This window comes from Syngnathus typhle, linkage group LG5, assembly GCF_033458585.1.
Source record: "Syngnathus typhle isolate RoL2023-S1 ecotype Sweden linkage group LG5, RoL_Styp_1.0, whole genome shotgun sequence".
Taxonomy (NCBI): domain Eukaryota; kingdom Metazoa; phylum Chordata; class Actinopteri; order Syngnathiformes; family Syngnathidae; genus Syngnathus; species Syngnathus typhle.
The window spans coordinates 11405651-11420060 of record NC_083742.1 but is presented as its reverse complement, the minus strand read 5'-3'; the positions used below and the strand labels follow the sequence as shown (position 1 = coordinate 11420060).

General features: G+C 42.6%; 4 protein-coding genes across 5 annotated transcripts; 3 read left to right on the top strand and 1 right to left on the bottom strand.

The window, feature by feature from the left end:
• The first annotated feature begins 8 nt into the window (after window positions 1-8).
• tcn2 (transcobalamin II) lies at window positions 9-3439 on the top strand. The gene is made up of 10 exons (XM_061277818.1): window positions 9-85; window positions 369-435; window positions 1330-1519; window positions 1607-1776; window positions 1906-2058; window positions 2221-2393; window positions 2516-2690; window positions 2783-2963; window positions 3031-3149; window positions 3263-3439. The coding sequence occupies exons 2-10, from the start codon at window positions 378-380 to the stop codon at window positions 3322-3324; spliced, it is 1281 nt and encodes a 426-aa protein (XP_061133802.1). The 5' UTR covers window positions 9-85; window positions 369-377; the 3' UTR covers window positions 3325-3439.
• A 425-nt stretch (window positions 3440-3864) lies between these two features.
• On the top strand, window positions 3865-6363 carry dguok (deoxyguanosine kinase). The gene is made up of 7 exons (XM_061277820.1): window positions 3865-4302; window positions 4380-4489; window positions 4695-4876; window positions 5055-5202; window positions 5284-5399; window positions 5533-5632; window positions 5770-6363. Exons 1-7 carry the CDS (start codon window positions 4083-4085, stop codon window positions 5794-5796), a joined length of 903 nt encoding a protein of 300 aa, XP_061133804.1. The 5' UTR covers window positions 3865-4082; the 3' UTR covers window positions 5797-6363.
• A 118-nt stretch (window positions 6364-6481) lies between these two features.
• Window positions 6482-8643, top strand: spaw (southpaw). The gene is made up of 3 exons (XM_061277819.1): window positions 6482-6994; window positions 7558-8339; window positions 8415-8643. The coding sequence occupies exons 1-3, from the start codon at window positions 6748-6750 to the stop codon at window positions 8565-8567; spliced, it is 1182 nt and encodes a 393-aa protein (XP_061133803.1). The 5' UTR covers window positions 6482-6747; the 3' UTR covers window positions 8568-8643.
• A 3368-nt stretch (window positions 8644-12011) lies between these two features.
• Window positions 12012-14233, bottom strand: eif4ebp1 (eukaryotic translation initiation factor 4E binding protein 1). 2 transcript variants are annotated; one of them, XM_061279616.1, is made up of 4 exons: window positions 14084-14233; window positions 13805-13985; window positions 12960-13145; window positions 12012-12418 (listed from the first exon to the last, which is right to left on the bottom strand). In XM_061279616.1, exons 2-4 carry the CDS (start codon window positions 13938-13940, stop codon window positions 12387-12389), a joined length of 354 nt encoding a protein of 117 aa, XP_061135600.1. In that variant the 5' UTR covers window positions 13941-13985; window positions 14084-14233; the 3' UTR covers window positions 12012-12386. The 2 variants fall into 2 exon arrangements, with proteins under 2 accessions (XP_061135600.1, XP_061135598.1); XM_061279614.1 differs by having other exon boundaries at window positions 13805-14233.
• Between the last annotated feature and the right edge of the window lie 177 nt (window positions 14234-14410).

Below are 14410 nucleotides of genomic sequence, written 5' to 3'. Positions count from 1 at the left end.
AATAGTAAGTCACGTGACACCGTGAAGGTCTTATCATCCCAGCTGACTAACTTGTCGCCTTACTCTCGACTGACGCTCCAAGAAGGTAACGCATGACTCTACGTGTTTGACAAAAGTAACGTTATGATGACGGGTTACTTTCATATGACGTCACAAGGAGCGTGTTTATATGTAACGTTGTTTATTTATACTGATGTGGTTTGATTGGCAATTTAAAACGTATCGTTTTCTCCTTCAAACTAATAAAACTGTTGATGAATACTTCAGGACTTTGTATTGAAGACTTATGGTTGTTGTCTTATTTGTTCAAACATTTTAGAAGACTGGTGTTAATTTTTGGATCTACTTTGGTTTTTCTCTTTTTGAAGGTAACCAGGATGTATCATTTAGTCTTAGTTTTCGGGCTACTGGCATTGGCCTCCAGTTTACCTTGTGGTAAGTGTTGAGTACACTATTGTGAAATTTGGGAAGAATCCAGGTTAAAAACAAACATGATTCGATGATCTGGATGGGTATCGATTTTGCAATTTCCTATGACTGTTTCCCGATCTCTGAACAAAGGCATATTTTTGCATTCAAAATGTCACGTACACTAACAATTGTCTAAAAAAAGAAAAATACTCTTCAATAGATTCTTATTCAATAGGACTAAAAATAGGAAGTGTGTCCAAACTTGTTTTGTTCGAAAGGGGAATTGAAGAAAGACACGCACAAATCTTAAAAAATAAATTTCAGATCAAGTCAATTAAATTGGATATATTTCTGTGGCACACCTGCACATAGGTGAATTGCTGTTCTCCGCCAAACGGTTTCAGCATGATCAATTGCACGATCTGGCTCCAAGTCCGGTCCTGCCGTTTTAGAAATACAATCATGTTCAGTTTATATTGTTAATGTTATGGTGCAGTTTAACGTTGTGGTTGTACTTTACATAAGTGTAACTGCCTTGCTGTCTAAAACTCTTGTGACCTGATTTATTAGCTATGATGCAATGCAGTATATAAGATGGAGCGTTCATTATCATGGAATGCCGTTATACACGTGCATCACTGTTAATTAAAACCAATCATCTTTGTAAAGGCATAACTGCTTTGCCCTTTTAAAATTTGAGACAGTGAACAATCACTTTAATGAACATATTGAGAAGATTTAGTAACAAACGCTCCTTTATGTATTGTATAAAACCCAAGTCCACGTGCCTTAGTTTCGTCCTGATGTTCTTGCTGAACCAGCAATTCTGAGTGTGACACGTTGAAGTCAGCAAGCCGTGGGTTCAGCAACTGCTTTTATGCACAGTGTGCCATTTTCTGTCTGTCTGTTTTAACCCAGATCATTCTGGATCCAACCATGAGCTGCTGCTTTCACTAAATAAAGATCTTCTACGCTCTCTGGAGGGACAAGAAGGACTTCCTAATCCCAGTGTCCACTTGGCGTTACGGCTATCACACTTGCACAACCTTTTAAAAGAGGGGGAACATTTAAATCGACTGACAAATAATTTACACAATGACCTTCAAAGGTAATTGGTTAGAATGGCCACTTTTTGAGTTGAGTATGAAGATTGGATCGCTTATCTCGCTGTGTCGTGACCTTTTGTGCACTTTAGCGTCCTCTCTGGCGGGCAGCCTTTAACCGGCCGCTTGGCATTGTATGCTCTGGCCTTGAAGTCATCTTGCTATGACCTCAACACAGTCACCTTCACTGTAGGTGACAAGAGTGAGACACTGCTGACGGTCCTCAAGAAACAGATGGAACGAGAGAAAGAATACATAGCCTGTAAGTTTACTACTTTTTTCGTCATAAATTCTATTTGACTGTCTATACAGTAGCCCGTCATTATCATTGCCAGGATGTCGGTCTTAAATTCTATCCAGTAGTTCAAATGATCTGTCTTCTCCTGTCCAGTCAGCCAACGCCCTTTGACTAACTATTACCAGTACTCATTGGGTGTACTCGCTCTATGCGTGAGTGGCATCAGGGTCAACAACCACGTTGTCAACAAGCTCATCAAGGCAGTCGAACATGAGGACTTTCAGCATGGAAACAGTGAGAGCATTGGTGGGTAAACCTCTTTCAGATGTGTGCCGTCATAGTCTATGCTTGTACTATAGGTGTTATTGATAGTAAATATTTGAATTAAATACAGACGGTCCAATAAAAAGTGTCATCAGCCTTCATTTTGATAATTCCATCAAGGCCTCTCCCACTTGTGGTTTATAGATACGTATGCTATGGCTGCAATGGCCCTCCAGTGCGTGAAGAATTCTGGGAGTTATGTACACAATGCTGTTGAGCTTGACACGGCCCTGACCAACATCAAGGAGAAGCTCTTGACATCACAAAGGAGCGATGGTCATTTTGGAAATGAGTTCAGCACTGGGCTCGCTGTTCAAGTAAGAACCATTTTTAAAGTGGAACCGTTGAAGTCTGGTAGTATGGTGTTACAGTGCTTGGATCAACCGTTTCTTGTTTCCGCATCATCCAAAGCCCAAATCTTCTTGAATGTTGTGTTCAGGCTTTTCTGGCAATGGGTATTCCGGTGTCAGAGTGTGCTGCCTCACTGGAGGCCATTAGGAGGGATGCAAGAGGCAACAAATACCAGAACCCCATGGCAATATCTCAGCTTCTACCAGCTCTGCAGCAGAAATCCTACTTGACTGTTCAAAGCAAGAGCTGTCTCAATGAGGAGAGTAGGTGCCGCTTTAGTCTTTATATCTGTGGCCTGGTGGTCTTTGTGACCTTTAGCCGGTGTCTACATTGTCACTTGTTTGCCTACATACAGACACGCTGGTTCTCGAGCCCACCGACCCCGTGGTCGTCACGCCCAGTACGACCAAAGTGGCCGTGATGGTGGAAGTGGTGACATCAAGCGGGACATCCACTGTGTATTCACTGGATGTGCCCAAGGAAAGCACTCTGTTGGAGGCCCTTCACCTCCTCAAGGAAATAAACAATGACTTTACGTAAGTTGATTTTTTTTTTTTTCTCATAGTATGTGTTCTTGGAATATAAATTGGTGGGTACATGCAGGTTTGAGAATGAATCAAGCCTATGGGGACCATTCTTAAGTGTGGTGAATGGAGAGCGGGCCAGGCAAAGTGACCGCAGATACTGGCACCTCTCGTCTGACGGCACTTCTCTCACTGAAGGTGAAAACACACACACATGCACTGTCCATAAGTCGCATAATACAAAAACTAACTTGGTTTTCTCCTCAATCCTGTGTTGTTTTACATATTGCTGCATTGTTTCTGTGTTTTAGGTATTGCTGATTACAAACTAAAAGTGGCTCAAAAGATCACCCTAAAAAACACAAGCTATTAATGCTGAAATCAATCACAAGTGATCCAGTGGTGAGCCGTTTGGAGCACAAGCAACTTTGATTCCTTTCAGTCCAATCACATGTAAACTGATAAGTGAATAAATGTTTCTAATGGCTCCACAGTTTTATTCAATTGAAATGTAATTGCAAAAAGTGTCTTTTTCTGGTTTCAAAAGTTGTGTTTGTGTAATATGAGGTCGTAATACTGGTTCAGTCATAACGGCCCCTTGGATGGAAACCATAACTACAATGTGGCTCTTGACAAGAATGTCATGATTAAGGAGAATTGCATTTTAATAGAAGTGATCTTTGCTGGTTGCAAAAAGATTAATCCACAAAAAAATGTGTACTGGATTTACAAAATGTCATTCTTATTTAGGTCTCACACACCATGCAAAATATAATTTGTTAGGTTCTAAGAAAACTATTTATAATAATGACTATCGAAAAAACATTTAAAGCAGAAAAGTACAGTGCTGAACTGATGATATCCCCCGTCCCATATAATAGTTTATTTTGAAAAACTACATACCGGAAGTACGTCAATCTTTTCCGGAGTCAGCTCCGGGTCATTCGTTCGCCATCATGGAAAGCTGCAATGGTACTTGGAAATGCTACTACAATTCAAATTGATATTTCGTTTCGTACAGCCAAGCAGATGGAGATAAACGAGCTTGAGATAAACGTTTGAATACCTGAAGACCGCAAGAACGGAGTAATACTTGACATAATGACTTGAGTAGCACTGCTACCTAGCATAATGGTTTTCCTGCACAGGTGCATCCTCAGTCGGTTGTTCATAACAAAACCGCAGACAAGACTCTTGCAGCTTTTGAGGGTGTGTGACACCCGTGACTACTTGCACCGAGATATTGCTCCACCAAAACATAACAGAAGTACCATGGCTAAAAGAATGTACTCCGGTGCAGCCTTGTCAACTCAAGATGGACTGAAGAGAGTTTCTATTGAGGGAAATATTGGTAAATTCCATTTTCCAGAGATTGTGTGTAATCCACCACAATGATTGCAACTGTCCCTGTGTCTTTTGCAATTTTAGCTGTTGGAAAGTCAACCTTTACAGGACTCTTGAGAGCAGCTTGTCCAGACTGGGAGGTGGTTTCAGAACCTGTCAGTCAATGGCAGAACATTGACAGCGGGACCTCAAAGGTGCGTGCAGGCTTTCGTGTCATCACCACAAAAATCTAAAAAAAACAATTATTTGTGCAGAAATTGCTTGTGAATGCTGATGCTTGAGAAATAAGAAAGGAGAAACAAATGAAAATAATCTCTGATTTTTTTGGTAATTTCATTGCAAAGATAAATTCCATCAACACAACTTATTTATATGATCTCTGCTGCTTTGTCACTACAGGAGAAAACTGTGAGTAACCTGTTGGAGATGATGTACCAGGATCCTCAGCGCTGGTCCTACACCTTCCAGACATACTCATGTATGAGCCGCTTCAAAACGCAGCTCCAGCCCGCGCCTGCTCGCCAACTTCCCTCACAGGAAACGCCCGTGCAGGTTTATGAACGTTCCGTCTACAGTGACAGGTCAGTCAGATGCTTTTTTATTGCACCGGAGGACTTGTGGCCACAATGCCCATAAAATCTAATGACATTAGCCTTATTGCATAATTGTCGGTTGGACTATTTATGTTGTTTTTGAACAAGTAGCATTTTATTCCGAATGTGACTTTAAAATATTCTCTCATTTACTTTTCCCTTGCAGATACATTTTTGCCCTGAACATGTATGAGCTGGGCTGTATCAACTCGACAGAGTGGGCCGTCTACCAGGACTGGCACTCGCTGCTTGTGAACCAGTTTGGACACCAGGTGGCGCTAGAAGGCATCATCTATCTCAAAGCACCACCTGAGGTCTGCACAAGCCCTTACCATTAAAGGTATCAACATTCATTTGTGGCTGTGTTTAATTTGTGACAAACATGTATGTGTTAGAAATGTATGGAGCGCCTGCATCATCGAGGGAGGCAGGAGGAGAAGACCGTGCAGCTGGACTATCTCCAGAAGTTACATGAGCAGCATGAGAGGTGGCTTGTGGAGAAAAAAACGGAGTAAGTGATACTATCTTTGTGAAGATGGGATTTCTATACTGGATCTCATTGAATGTAATCACTTTAAGAAAGTATCTTTTTATTTAGTTTCAATTTGTCAAAAGTGAAACATTGCTCCACTATCTTCTCTCAGGATCCATTTTGAGTGGTTGAAAAAGATCCCCGTGCTGGAACTGGATGCCAGTGTGGAGTTTCAGAGTGATCCCAAAGCACAAGAGAACTTCATCACACAGGTAAGGGGGGGGCGGAGAGGACTGTTAGAAAATCGCTGCTGCTACGCAGACATTCGCCACAAGAGGGCGCTTTGTTCACGTTGGAATTATGATTGTGCATTTTCAGCAATGAACGTTTGGTCTTTTTCATCCTTCAGGTGAAGGATTTCTTCACTGCTTTATGAGGCGAGTGTCTTTGCACGTGTGAATACATCAGTCAAAAGGGGCATGTGATGTGAATCCTGACCTCCACATTAAAAAGTTGACTACTACAATAAGGTAATATGCTATTACTGTGGGACCACAGCTAGAAGCACCATTGTTTTTATTTGAATGTTCACTTGCATTGCTTTGCTCTGTTCTGTTACATGCTAAGTAATGTGATCCAATTCAAAGCTTCATCAAAATGTCTTTTGAAAGATAGTGCTCACTTCTGATTTATGCTGTTCGGTGTTAATTCCTCCTATTTGCTCTCAGAAATCTCTCTCTATCTCATACTGCAACTACAAATGTATCATAGGTAACCCCAATGTGTTTCAAATAAGACAAGACAAAACTGAGCATTATTTTGTAAAGGCATATTTTGACTTTTATTATTCATCCATCTGACATAATACACACACATAGTGATAATCTTGACCAGTTGGTTGAACTTGTAACATGACTTGTGATATTTGCTCCATTACATGTTTGTGTTTTTTTAATACAGTACGCTCCTAGTTGTTTGTGTTAATAAAGTTTTGTCTTTTTCACTTTGGTGGTCTTCTCTTGCTTCTACTTAACATTGAGGTGTTAATGGCTGTAGGCATTGTAGGTGTTAATTCTTAACCGATTGCTGCTTCTCCACAGGATTAAGGCTTTTGAGTGAATAGAAAAGCTTTGGGCAGTGTGACAGGACAATGACCTTGGTGAAATAGTGTTTTTTTTTGTTGATCCACTGTTCGTGGTGGTCTCTGATGTGCTCTGGTGATCAGAGGGCTCATCGGGATTCCTGGAGTGGTCAGGGGTCATCAAAGGGCAGCTGTCTGCTATAAAGGGGCCTGTCTGCTCTTCAGTCTGTGCGTCACTTCAACCTGAGAGAAGTTGAGAGAGGGAAGCAAGACCTTAACCTCTCGCGCTTGCAGTTTCACTCCAAAATGGTCTTCTACGTGCTTCTTTTCTGTTCTTTTGGATTGGTCTGGTCTACGCAGAAGCCCAAGTATCACACAGCGCCGGAGAGCAGTGTAGCCCAGAGGAACGTTTCCCTGCACCCTCACGGCAAGTTCCCTCTGTACATGATGCAGCTGTATCGCTCTTTCAGAGCGGCCGACGTGTCAACAGCGGCCGATTACACCAGTAGACCTGCTCGAGAGTCAGACTCCATCATCAGTCTCATGGCAAATGGTGAGTCAATCATAGTTTTGTATTTGCTCCTCGTCTCTGCGGTAGATCTCTGACCGCTGTTATCTGAGATCTGACCCCCTCACCCTTTTTACAGCCCAGCAAGTGTCAAAATGCTTATTCCACTTTAAAGGCTTTGTCCGTTTTATGTGTGAGGGTGTGTATATTAGCCCTCAGACGGCCTTGCACAAGGGGGTCAATATACATCCTGTCCTGTTTCACCTCCCACCTCAGTATTTTGACATTTGTCCAAGGATCTGGTTTGTCCAGTCATCAAGCCTCCCTCGCTTCTGGAAAGCCCTTTGAACATTTTATTCAATATTATTCAATATATTCAATAAAGGTCCTCCTGGTACACACTTTTTCCTCACAAGTTCATTCATCAGACTTGTAGAACTGGGTTTTAATAGTTAATGGTTTTCCACAATAGTGTGACATTTGGCACCCGAGTAGGACTACAGCGAGGCAAAACTATTTTTACATGTGCATGCTACTACTGCTAATAAACATTAAGACATCATTAGTTGTAATTAATTTTCACGTGGTTTTTTGTTACTTACTCCAAGGTTGCCGTCAAGCGGACAACAGATGGACCGTTACTTTCGACATGTCATCCATTTCAACCAGCGACAGAATCCACTTAGCAGAGCTCCGCATCCGACTGCCGGGCCTATCCGCACACAGACGGGCTTTAGTGGATTTGTATCACTCCCGAAACTGTGAGCATGAGGCGGACCCGTCCTGCCACGACGAGCGCCTTCTCCTGGGGAGCCTCAGCGCGTCAGCCAGCAAGTCTTCATGGAAGGTTTTCAATGTCACTACACTTTTGAGGTACTGGCTCTACCAAAGAGACAGACTGTCAGGCCAAGAAGCCTTGGGAGAACTGGACCTTGGGAGCGGTTCTGGGGATTTTGAGGAGATACCAAGCAAGGGTCTTTTCAAAATTCCAGGAAGCCAAAGTTGTCCCACCTCTGTTCGAGCAATGATGGTGCTATTCTTCAAACATGACGCCCCTCAGGAAGGTCACTCGGCCTACAGCCTAATACACACTGTGGAAAACTCCAAGTACGTCACAATGGAGCGAAGCAGTGGCGAAAGCCAAATCCGGCGCCACAAAAGGAACAGGATGGAGACGGTAAGGATGGCAGCCGGGCCCGGGCCCACCACGCCGCCGGATGTCATGCAGCGGCCCTTTTGTCGCAAAGTGGACATGTGGGTGGACTTCGAGCACATCGGCTGGGACGAGTGGATCATACATCCGAAACGCTTCAATGCTTATCGCTGCGAGGGGGAGTGTCCGACACCCCTGGACGAATCCTTCAACCCCACCAACCACGCGTACATGCAAGTAAGACGATTTGAGCGCGTTTGGTTTGATAAGCGGAGCTGCTGACTCATGTTTTCTCTCATGTTGTTGTTACAGAGCCTTTTGAAATACCACCACCCAGAGAAGATGAGCTGCCCGTCCTGTGTACCGACGCGCCTCGGGCCTTTGTCCATGTTGTACTATGAGAACGACGACCTGGCCCTGCGCCATCACGAGGACATGATCGTTGAAGAGTGCGGCTGCCACTGAATGGCCCTACGCAGTTCAACAAACATCCCCCCTGGCAAGAAGGGTGATGCTACCATCATCTATACAGGGTGTTACACAATACTTCCTTATGTCTTTAGTATGAAAAGGTTTATATATTTATACTCTATATTGTATATTTTGTACATAAAATATCCCGAATTTATTAAAACTTTATTTTTAACAAGTGTTGTGCTTTATTTGTTCTGACACATTTGGGTAAATGGAATAATGATATTCAGGGTACTCATTGAAATCCCAAATAAAACTAATCGAACAGTGGTTGGCCATGTATTTGGTAACTAACCCTTCAGTGGGGTTTTACCTGACTGACTGACTCAATCCACCTCTTAATCCCACCACTATGTCACGTGATAATAAGAAATCATCCATACATATTATACTGTGCACGAGGGAATCTTGGAAAACATGTTGGAATGCGGCCCCGAGGACTAGAGCGAGGGAATCATATGGACACTCCATTAGGTACACCGCCATTTTCAAGTGTACCTAATAACAGGCCACTTTATTAGGGAAATATTATGGTCAAAGGTCACAGGTGTCAAGCTCTAGTCCTCGGGGCCGCGTTCCAACATGTTCTCCAAGTGACCCTCGTTAAGCGCACCTGCGTGAAAAGTTTTAGCTTCTTTCACGTTCCGCAGGAGCTAAAACTTTTCACGCAGGTGCACTTAACGAGGGAATCACACAGACACTCCATTAGGTACACCGCCATTTCCAAGTGTACCTAATAACAGGCCAATTTATTAGGGAAATATCATGGTCAAAGGTCACAGGTCTCAAGCTCTAGTCCTCAGGGCCGCGTTCCAACATGTTCTCCAAGTGACCCTCGTTAAGCGCACCTGCGTGAAAAGTTTTAGCTTCTTTCACGTTCCGCAGGAGCTAAAACTTTTCACGCAGGTGCACTTAACGAGGGAATCACACAGACACTCCATTAGGTACACCGCCATTTTCAAGTGTACCTAATAACAGGCCAATTTATTAGGGAAATATCATGGTCAAAGGTCACAGGTGTCAAGCTCTAGTCCTAAGGGCCGCGTTCCAACATGTTCTCCAAGTGACCCTCGTTAAGCGCACCTGCGTGAAAAGTTTTAGCTTCTTTCACGTTCCGCAGGAGCTAAAACTTTTCACGCAGGTGCACTTAACGAGGGAATCACACAGACACTCCATTGGGTACACGGCCATTTTCAAGTGTACCTAATAACAGGCCACTTTATTAGGGAAATATCATGGTCAAAGGTCACCGGTGTCAAGCTCTAGTCCTCGGGGCCGCGTTCCAACATGTTTTCCAAGTGACCCTCGTTAAGCGCACCTGCGTGAAAAGTTTTAGCTTCTTTCACGTTCCGCAGGAGCTAAAAGTTTTCACGCAGGTGCACTTAACGAGGGAATCACACAGACACTCCATTAGGTACACCGCCATTTTCAAGTGTACCTAATAACAGGCCACTTTATTAGGGAAATATCATGGTCAAAGGTCACAGGTGTCAAGCTCTAGTCCTCGGGGCCGCGTTCCAACATGTTTTCCAAGTGACCCTCATTAAACGCACCTGCGTGAAAAGATTTTGTTCATTTTCACGTTCTGCAGGAGCTAAACGTAAAAACTGCATACAAAGCGAGGTTCCAAGTCTAAAAGAACATTTAGAAGTATGCCCACACTTGGGATTGAACCAAGTCCTTGCTGAGTAAGAGCTCATGTCACTAAGCATTCGGCTATCTCAACCTGTAATCCTTTGGCCATCTGCACTTTCTTATAGTAGTGATGTGCATTCCTGTTTAAAGTGAACTGATCTTTAGGATCGGTTCACTCAAAAGGTTTGTTCCAAAGAATTGTTCACCGAATCGTTCGCTACACTTTATTTATTTATTCTCTTTCTTTTTTTTTTTTTTTTACCTCGTGTAGTGTACCTATTGAAGTGTCCATGAGGTGTACCTAATCACAGGCCACTTCATTAGGGAAAAATCGTTTAGGAAGTGATTCGCTCACTCGTTCATTGAAAATAAATTCGTTCTATTGAACGAATCGTTCACTCACGAGCCAACACTAATCTGGTGCAGTTCCGACACAATACTTATTTAATAATATACCAAAATGATAAGGAATTGTAATGCAATAGATCACTGTCACCAGCCATGCTGCTGATTATTAAATATATTCATGTCTGCTGCTCACAACAGAAGTATTTTTCTTGTTGGATTTGGCTCGCTCTGATCAACTGATTAAGGATGGGAAAATGCAGATGTCATTGTGGGACAGGTAGTTAGCTGACCTCGTGAGGCAAATTTGAAATCTGATTGACAACAATGAGTCAATATGAAGCACTTGTGTAGAAGGCCTTAATGTGTAATATAGACAGGATAAGTACAAAATAACAGCAATATATCCACTGAATAATGTACTGTATGTTTAAGAGCAAGTAGTGTACTAGGCAAAAAAATATTTCAATATACATTTTTTCATGATTTGAAATCCGTCTGCTCCTATGAATAGTTCGCTGGGGTCACATCATTAGTCATCAACGGCCATCTCTGGCCTCTTTTGTTGATTGTGATCACACATGCTGGGTGTGATGGATCAATGAGGGGATGGGGGGGGGGGAGAAGCGGTAGCATTTGTTTATTTAGATGAAGGGGTGTCAGGAAGCAAAGGTGACAAGGAGAGGGTTGAGGCCAGCAGACCACGGTGGGGGTAGTGGGGTGAGCACAAGCGTCTGGATGTCCAGAAGGCTACTGTAGAGGAAGGACAGGCTGGAATGGAAGTGATCACATGAAACGGTCCAATCCACACTTCACTTCCAGCAACACATGCAGACGGATGACATTCTTACTCGGCTGGCTCGTCAAGCTTTGATTATTTTGTCGGTCACACAAGGTCCATTGGGTCTATTTATGATCGTAAATGCTCACAATATACTGTATTGTTGGATTTTTGTTTTTGCAGCTGGAAGACCATATACTATATGTACAAATGTATTGGGACATTCACACCAACATAATGTAGACTTCTGTGTTAAACAAAAATATGGCATGAACATCTTGGAATTAATGTGTATGTTTTATTAAATACCATGTCCCTGTTTAGCGGTAATATTATTTCACTTTCAAATGTTTCTAACAGCGAGCCCTGACAGGTTGGTAGTGGGAGTTGGCACACATGTATATTGACCTTTCTTCTACGCACAGGCCGCTGAGCTTATCAATTGGTGGTGAGCCCTTTGAGGAATTTTGCTGAGACCTTGCAGCAGGAGACCTTGCAACGGCCAAAAAAAATCCTTCCCCACACTGTGTAGAAATAAAGATAAACTCAAGGTCAAACTGATGTGTCTTTTGTTCTGAATAACATTTAAGCAAGTACATATATGTGGCAATCGGAGATGGTACGGACTGTGTATTTAAATAGAAGCAAAAGCAGATCACAAGCACACACAAGAATTTTCTCTTATTGTATCTTCTTTAATGTTGTGACTCTCACAAACTTACGGATCAGAATCAAAATGGTACTCTTTTAGGAAATTAACTTGTTTATACATTACAAATGATATCTGGAGAAATTTCATAACAGTTTGTGGAGATAATTAGTGATTGGTCTCTTCAATTCTGATTGTCTCAGTTTACACAGTACGCTAACAGGCAAGTTGCTAAGTGTACATTTTCAACTTGGAGTAAGGCACACTTGCTTTGAGCCTTAAGGCAATCACATTCATTCTGGGTGGTGAAAACAGAATGGAAACAGCCTTTTGGACAAGATGGTAGTACTGAGGTTCTTTTCACAGGATCTTGGTACGTTTCGCGCGACACTTGGTCCACTCAGATGTCCATTTCAAACTGTGCGTCATCAACTTAAAAACAAACAAAGACACAGTTTTTATTACCCTTGTATTTATGAGATGTATGCCTGCAGAATCCCTTGCTCTGACGACCAGTCAAATCTCAGCCTTTGCGATTAGCAAATAATTTCAAAACTTCTTTATATGGCAAATGCAATTAACCTTTCAACCTTAGTTGTAAAGTCATATTTGCAGTAATTTCTTGTGCAATTTTTGTTTTGATGTCTATAAACATAAAATGATCAAAGAAAAAAACAAGTCTCGCAGTGAGTGAGTGTGTCGGGGTTGGTGACGTATTCTTCCATCCCTGGGGCAAATGAGTTCCTTGCACATCATTTGTAATCTCCAAACATCATAAACTGTGCAAGTGTAAAATGTTTTCTAACAAAATGATAATTAATGCATTACCTGTGCACCTAAGAATTTATAAAAGCATTCACTGTAGCTTTAATTCTACGTGTTTGTGTGTTATTTTGATTCAATAGACTTGGCTTGTATGAAGATTTTGTAAAATTGAAGAAAAAATATTCTATAGCAGTTCTCTTGAACATACCACTGGTGTTGTTTGGAGCTGCACCACTGTTGTTTAGTCGTTCTCCATCGCTGGCCTTCTTGTCATTGGTTCCTGCGGAGGGAGGACTTGTCACACCGGGAATGTCTGGAAGGCGCGGAGGGGTCTTGGCCAGTGGAGAGCTGCGACACCCCAGCAGGAACTTTCGGTCATAGATAATTCTGGTACCTTTAGAGTAGACACACAAATCATCATTCCAAAACATGCCTGATTTGATCCAGTCAATGCTTTTCTGGACTCCTTTATCCCCATTGCCACACTCAGCTGAAGGTTGCTGATAGTATATTTATAAATTTGCTTTCCTTCTTCTATTCAAGAGGTTTCACGTTTTTGAATTGAGGAAAATACAACCATCCAAGTGTGGGAAGGTTGGTTTGGTAGGTGTTATTTGTTGAATGGATGAATCTCATCAATTATAACCTTCCTTACATACTGACTCCTAATACATTCCTAATAACTGAATGAGGAGTGACGTCACACACCGAGCAATAGTCAATTAATACAACCCATGTATATGAAAGATAATCAAATGAGGATGTCCCTTTAACATTACTTGCAGACGAGATTAAAACTTTGTTCTGTTGAACTTGCAGAGTGGAGCGGGTCTTTAGCTTTAGTGAGGAGTTAAAACACAGAATAGATGTGAAAACGAATGGAAGTTTGCTGCTCAAGCTGAAACATTTCCTGTCATAAGCGACCGTGAACCAGAGCAGCTAGCATTAGCGTAGCTTGTCTCGACTGAAGGCAAACTAAATGTCTGCAACATCCATTATCCACGCTCATGGGGGACTCACATGACCAAAGTGATGACGAAAAAATGTACGTACCACCCGGAGTGGTGCTGAAAAGGGTGCCGCCGGGAGTAGTGGAGTAATCTTGGGGCATGTGCTCGGCATCGTGGATGGCCACCCTTCTGATCGACGGGATGGCCGTAGCATTGCTCGCCTGGCACTCGGTGGACATGTTCTCCAGTCCAGAGTACACGTTTGAAACCAAAGTAGAATGGAGCTAACCAAACAATCTGCTTTTAGCTCCAGTACAGCTGAGCTTCCACCACCGCGCCGTGCCTCGGATACAACAATTCTTGCATAAACAAATATAAATACCTGAGTAAGTGCAAATACGTGTAAAAACGGTCACATTTCAGCAGGCGCTTACAAATGCACGGGAGGTTCAGGTTCTTTGTTACGAACTAAACACGTCCCCTTACTTGCACAAACACAAAACCAGACCAGACAGACAGGCTCAGTAACATCTACACATGGACACAGTGAGCGGACACCGCCCCCAAGTGGCCAACAGTGATTCAATCATTCAGTAATCTAAAATATATTTCCCAATTAATTCCTCAACCGCCCTATGTATCAGTCAAGGTCCAGTCACATCTGTGCATGGGTGCAGGGGGGGTCCAAGTACTGGTCAGGATGTTCCTT